Source organism: Rhinolophus hipposideros, assembly GCF_964194185.1.
Source record: "Rhinolophus hipposideros genome assembly, chromosome: 8".
Lineage (NCBI taxonomy): Eukaryota > Metazoa > Chordata > Mammalia > Chiroptera > Rhinolophidae > Rhinolophus > Rhinolophus hipposideros.
The window spans coordinates 95,140,904-95,147,116 of NC_138054.1; the positions used below are offsets into that span (position 1 = coordinate 95,140,904).

Here is a 6,213-nt window from a genome sequence, read left to right on the forward strand (position 1 = left end):
GGAGGAGGCCGGGTGCTGACCAGCCAGCCCCAAACCCCTCACCCGGGACCCCAGAGGCCCAGGAGGAGGCGCCTTCGGTTGAGAAGTAGGGAGAAGGGGAGGGGGAGTAACCCCGGGGCCCTCACCAGGATGTCGGGTCGGGACGCGGCCGGGGCTCCAGGGCCACAGGGCCGGCGTCCAAGGCCGGTACTGACCAGATGTCCCAGGGAGGGGTCGGGCCAGCGTCCGGAGGCGGGGCGGCCGTGTGGTCCCTCCCGGAGGCGGGCGCGCAGGGAGGGAGGGGGCCGGAGCGCGCGCTGGGAGGGAGGAAGGGAGTGAGGCAGGGCCGAGGGCGGAGCGCAGCGCTACGAGCGCGGTGGCCCGGCGGCCGAACGACCCCGGAGCGCTCGCGTCCCCTGCCCCGCGCCCCTGATCCACGCCTCCTCCTCGACCCGCGGCGGTGGGTGCGCGGCGCGCTGACCTCTGCGGAGGCGCCGGGGGCTCAGCATCGGGCCGGGGCCGGGGGGGCGCCGGGGCCGGGGGGCGGCGCTCCGGCCCGGCCCGGCCCCGCCCGATGTCCGTGAGCGCGAACACCATGATCTTCATGATTCTGGGGGCGTCGATCGTGATGGTGAGCGGAGGGGCTTCCCGCGCGCCCGCTCCCCCAACCCGCGCCCGCCTCCCGCGCCCGCGCGCCGCTGCCGCCTCCCCCCTCCCGCGCCTTGTTTACCGGCCCGCGCGGCCTGCGCTCCCCCGGCCCGGCCTGCGCTCGCCATCCCGGGCTGCCTTGCGCACCCCCGTCCTCCGGCCCGCGCTCCCCCATCCCCGGCGCCCGGCCCCCACCTGGGCGCCCGGACGGCCTGCTCCTTGGCTCTGACTGGTCATGGGCGCTTCCAGGCCATCGCGTGCTTGATGGACATGAACGCGCTGCTGGACCGATTTCACAACTACATCCTCCCGCACCTGCGGGGCGAGGACCGCGTCTGCCACTGCAACTGTGGCCGGTGAGTCTGAGCCCGGCGGGGCACACGCGTGATCACATATGTGCTGATGGCAGGGCTCACTGGGCTGCGGGAGCCCCAGGCAGGCGGGTGCAGGGCCGCGCTAGGCCCAGAGGGGCTGCTTTGGCAGGCCAGGCCCGGTGGGGGGAGGACTGTGCAGCGGCCTGCGGGCACCTGGGGCTTGGCCAGTCGGGTTCCGGAGTGGGGAGCACGCCTGAGTCTGTTAGGACCCCCTCCCAACATGCCTTTAGAGAAAGGGTGATGGGCAGATGGGGACCAGGCCTCCTGGTCCAGGGGTTGGAGGCCAGGGAAGCAGCCACTGAGCCCTGCGTCCTGGGAGGGAGCCTGCGCGGGGCTGAGCCCACAGAGCACACCAGCCTCTGCCCTGAACTGTGGTGGTGAACTTTCCCTGGAGCCAGGTAGGGGAAGTGCAGATGGAGACGGTGGGCAGGGCCCAACCCCTCACTGTTCAGAGGAGGAACTGAGGCAAGGGGTGGAGCTTACTCAAGGTCACTCTGAGCTCCCTCAGGTTGAGCCCAGGCCTCTAAGCCCACTTTGGGACCCCCATTGTGTGCACATGTAATGATGGAGTCTTTCTGGCCATGCATGTTTGTACGTCCATGTACGAAATAAACATCTCATGAGACGCGAATGTGTGTGCCGTCTGCATATACGTGTGTGTACACAGCGCATGTTCGCACACCCTCACCCCCACCGGACACCCTCGTGCTGGGATCAGTGAGGAAGAGGGCAGAGACTTGCCCAAGGTCACACTCCTAGTGTGGGATGGGGCACAGCCCCCAAAGCCTGTGTTCTTCACCCCTGCCCTGCACTCCTGCTCCAGGGTCCAGTGCACAGGGGCAGGGTGGCAGGGCAGCCCCGTGCCTCCCAGCATGCTCCGTGCCTGTGGGTGCAGACCGCTCACTGTGTGGAAGCAGTACGGAGCCTCGGGGAAGGTAGCAGAGGCTGTGCACAGCCCCCGCCCGTGCTGGCCGAGGACCATCGAGTTTTGTGGGTGGCCACGCTTTCCCAGGGACCATTGTGTTCCACCCAGGGCACATGCCCAACACTCAGGAAAGGCACCGGGTCAGTCCACTGCCTCCTGGGGCGGCCGTGACTGAGTGTGTGTAGCCTGGGGTGACCTGGGGATCCTCCTGGGGCTGGCATGTGCGCAAGCCCAGGCCGGGAACATAAGTGACACACCCAACATGTGGAGGCTGATGTGTTGTGACCAGCCTGTGACCTCCTGGGGACAGACGAGATATGTTCACAGAGTGTTTGCTCCTGGTGTGTGTGTGCCACATGCAGTGTCCAGAGCACATGAGGCCACGTGTAAACAGGTGCCTGTGGAGTATGAGCTGAGTGGGGCCTGTGCGCACAGGTTAGGGTATCTGGGAACATGGAGATCCATGCCTGCTATAGACCATGTCTCTGTGTGTATGTGTCCACATGCGTGTGCTTTGTACACGTCATGACATACAAGATATGTAAAGCAGTGTGCAAAATGTTCTTGTATATTGACGACATACATGTGCATGCACAGCCCATGTGTATTACCGTACACAGCAGTGAGCGTGCCCCACGTGCGTTAGCAGGTCTGTCTGCAGAGTACTTTTGCACATGGGGCACCATGTACAAACTGTGCCCGCATTGCCACACCGTGTGCAGAGTAAGCATGCACACACGCGTGTGCCTGCTCTGTGCCCACGTGGAGAATTATACAGAGAACATGGACGTAAATACATGCCCTGAAGTGTGCGTGCCACAGGCCGTGTGACAACCCACGCGGACCATGGTGCCTGCAGAGCAGTTGGCTATGTGCAGAGCTGCATGCATGTGCCTACATGTGGTACACACCATGCTCGTGCCTGGGCAAGCATGACATGCACACATGTGGAGCTCACCGGCCCAAGTCCCTGGTATACACGCCATGTCTGTGCATGTGGCCAGCGTGTATACATGACATGCGTCAGACCTCAGGTAGACACATGCGGCATGCGTGGTCCAGGCAGGACACGTATGACACACCACAGAGACACGTGTGCACATGGCAGACCTGAGCCCCGCCCCCACTTGGAGCCCCTGCCTTGGAGGAAGGAGGGCAAGGGGCAGGCGAAGAGCTGCAGATGCCAGGCCAGCAGTGGGGGCACAGGCTGTGACCTCCAAGCCCTAAAGGTCCTGAGCCACCTGGGGTGGTTGGGGCCCTGACCAGAGCAGTGGTCCTGAGGAGCACGCTGTCAGGGGCCCCAGGCCCAGGAGGCTGAGGAGAGCAGCAGATGACAGTGATGCTGTGTCTGGCATGTCCTTGGTTGCAGGGCCTGCTAAGGGGACATGAAGAGCATCCTCTCCTGGGGGTCCGGCAGCTGCCACACATTCTAGGTGGTGATCAATAGTTTTCCATCAATTATTTGTGATTCCTAATGGCTATTGACAAACTGATCAGATAAGTGACGGCTGCCAGGCGTCAGGCAGTCCTTTCTGGCTGACCCAGGGCCAGTGGCCTCTGCTCCGTGGGGCTGTGGTGGCCGAGGCCCCAGCCACTGGGACTGGTCAGCTCGGGACATGTGGAGCAGGATGGCCTCCAGGGAACCCCAGGAGGAGGAGTGGGTGTGAGGAGAGGCCTGCCTGATGCCGTCCCCACTGGGCTGGGTTTGGGGCTCCAGGACTCCCCTGACCCCACTGGGAGGAAGTCACCGTGTGGCCCTTGCTGGTGCAGGGACATCTGTGAGGGAGGGGCAGCGGGGGCCAACGCGGAGAACTGGTAGGGTTTCCATTTCTGGGAAGGTGTCTGGGGTGGAGTGGAGGGTGCACAGTGTGGGGGCATGAGGACCCATCCCCACTGAAGCCCAGGTGGGGGTGTCAGCACCTAACTGAGGGAAGCTGGGAAGAAGCAGGTTTGGGGAGGGAGGAGCTATTTTTAGGCGTGAGTTTGAGGTGTCTAGATCCCACGTGGAGATGCCAGGCAGGCAGCTGGAGCTCAGAGCAGAGCAGGCGTGGGGGGGGGCAGGGACTTCAGGGGGTGGGGATGGAGAGTCGGAGAAGCCAGCAAAAGGGGTTGAGAAGGAGGGGCAACCAGGAGAGGTGGCCCCCTGGCCAGGAGGACCCCCGGGGTGGCGCTTGCACTACTGGAACCAGTGAAGAAAACGGGGGCGAAGGGCACATGGAACCCTCTGAGCCTTGGGCTCCCAGGCTCTCATGGGGGGGGGGGGTAAGGTGAAAGCCCGGTCTATTGTCCTGAGTGTGTCTCCTAGGCGGGGCCACATCACCCGGTATCACTATCACTACCCCTGAGGACTTCCCCAGGATCCAGGCAGACTGAAGCTGGAGGGAGCCTTGTGGAGAGGGCTCAGTGTGGCTCTCAGAAGCAAGCGAGGGCCTGGAGGGTTCAGCGGCCTGAGTCTGGCCAGTCCAGAGAAGGGAGGCTGAGAGAAATGGCAAAGGCCTTGGTGGGTGCGAGGATGCATGGCAGGGGCCACGGCCCCGGGGCCGGAGAGAAGGGGCATTGTCCATCTGGGAGCAGCAGAGCAGCCAGCAAACATGCTGACCCATACAGAGGATGGGCCAAAGGGTGCCCCCAGGAGAGGGGCTGAGAGGATGGGGTACCAGACAGAATCGGGGACAGGAGCAAGACGCCCCGCCCGGGGGAGGCTGACAGCATCTGGCCTGGCATAGAGGGAGAGCTGAGGAAAAGGTGTAGTGAGTGTCGGTTGAGAGGGAGAGGCCAGAGGGGCTGTCCCACAGGAGCCGCATCAGCCTCGTGTCCAGCAAGTGGGCTGTGACCCCGCCACCAGATCGGGACACCCTGCCCTGGGCCCTCACCTTGGAGGTAGTCCACCTGCACTGTTCCCGTGACCCAGCCAGGGTGGGTGGCCGCTGCGCCCCAGGCCCGCCAGAGAGGGGACGCGTGTTGCGTGGGCAGACGCAGCCCTGGCCAGCTCCCAGACTTCACGCTGACCGCTGGCCTAGCACACTCCCGCGTGGGCAGCCTCTGCCTGGGGGCCAGGCGCCTGGGGGAGTCCGCTGGCCCCTCCGGACCTCAGTTCTCATAAAGGCTGCTTCAGAGACCCCAGCAGGGCTCCCGCTCGCCCCCGGGAGAGGTGCCAGCCCGCCCTGCCGCCCGCAGGCACCACATCCACTACGTGATCCCGTACGACGGGGACCAGTCGGTGGTGGACGCCTCCGAGAACTACTTCGTGACAGACAACGTCACCAAGCAGGAGATCGACCTCATGCTCGGGCTGCTGCTCGGCTTCTGCATCAGCTGGTTCCTGGTGTGGATGGACGGCGTCCTGCACTGCGCCGTGCGCGCCTGGAGGGCGGGCCGGCGCTACGGTGAGTGCGGCCACCCCCCGCGGCCCCGCCCCACCCCCACCCCGCAGACCACGCCCCCCCGCGCCAGTCCCAACCACGCTCCGGCACCGACCACGCCCACCACCCCCGCCGCCTCCCCTTCCTGACCGAGTCCCCTGGCTACGCCCCCCGCAGACGGCTCGTGGACCTGGCTGCCCAAGCTGTGCAGCCTGCGGGAGCTCGGCCGGCGGCCGCACAGGCCCTTCGAGGAGGCGGCCGGGAACATGGTGCACGTGAAGCAGAAACTCTACCACAACGGGCACCCGAGCCCGCGGCACCTTTGATTCGGGCGCAGGACTCGCGGGGCCGCCGGCCACCGCACCCACGTACACGGGACTGGACTGCCGCCCCGGGCCAGGGCGCCCCGGCCGCCGGGCGTGTCCAGCGGAAGGTGCTGTCTCCTCTTCTTTTTATAAAGGGGTCGAGGGTGGGGCAGGTCTGGGGGCAGGACCTAGGTCTCCAGCACTGGGCGGGGTGCGGGAGCTTGGGGCAGCGGGGGCTCCAGCGTCCTGCAGTCCTGCCAGCGCCTGGCTTGGGACCACGTCTGAAACTCAAAACCGGATGTTTCCTGTGCGCCTGTGTCCTTCTCTCCGTTCTGGGGGAGGGGAGAGAGACCGGGAGGTCTGGGAAGGGAAGGGGGCCGGACCAGGCCGCGCCCACGTCTGCACATGGGAGCATTTGCATGGGGCTTGTGGGTCCGCGGGCTGCAGTGGGGGGTCGGGGGACAGGGGTCTAGGGGGGGCCCCGGCCCAGCAATAAGGCCCCTGAGCCCTGCTGTGGCAAGAGTGGCCACCCTGCCCAGGGCATCGCGGTTGGCGCCTCACTGTGACCCCCACCCCTGCTGGTCAGTAAATTCTACAGAAAGCTCCAGCCTCTGCCTCTT

At 65.6% G+C, this 6,213-nt stretch overlaps 1 protein-coding gene across 1 annotated transcript; it reads left to right on the top strand.

Moving 5' to 3' along the window:
- Positions 1 to 416: 416 nt before the first annotated feature.
- TMEM240 (transmembrane protein 240) lies at positions 417 to 6,199 on the top strand. Its single transcript, XM_081056852.1, has 4 exons — positions 417 to 610; positions 877 to 983; positions 5,104 to 5,312; positions 5,466 to 6,199. Exons 1-4 carry the CDS (start codon positions 554 to 556, stop codon positions 5,612 to 5,614), a joined length of 522 nt encoding a protein of 173 aa, XP_080912978.1. The 5' UTR covers positions 417 to 553; the 3' UTR covers positions 5,615 to 6,199.
- The last annotated feature ends 14 nt before the right edge of the window (positions 6,200 to 6,213 follow it).

What these genes read in the sequence shown, in the direction of transcription:
- TMEM240 (XM_081056852.1), top strand. Translation starts at nt 554, where the DNA reads ATGTCCGTGAGCGCGAACACCATGATCTTCATGATTCTGGGGGCGTCG. An exon ending in TGGGGGCGTCGATCGTGATG is followed by an intron (nt 611 to 876) that starts GTGAGCGGAGGG and finishes GGGCGCTTCCAG; the next exon opens with GCCATCGCGTGCTTGATGGA. An exon ending in GAGGGCGGGCCGGCGCTACG is followed by an intron (nt 5,313 to 5,465) that starts GTGAGTGCGGCC and finishes CGCCCCCCGCAG; the next exon opens with ACGGCTCGTGGACCTGGCTG.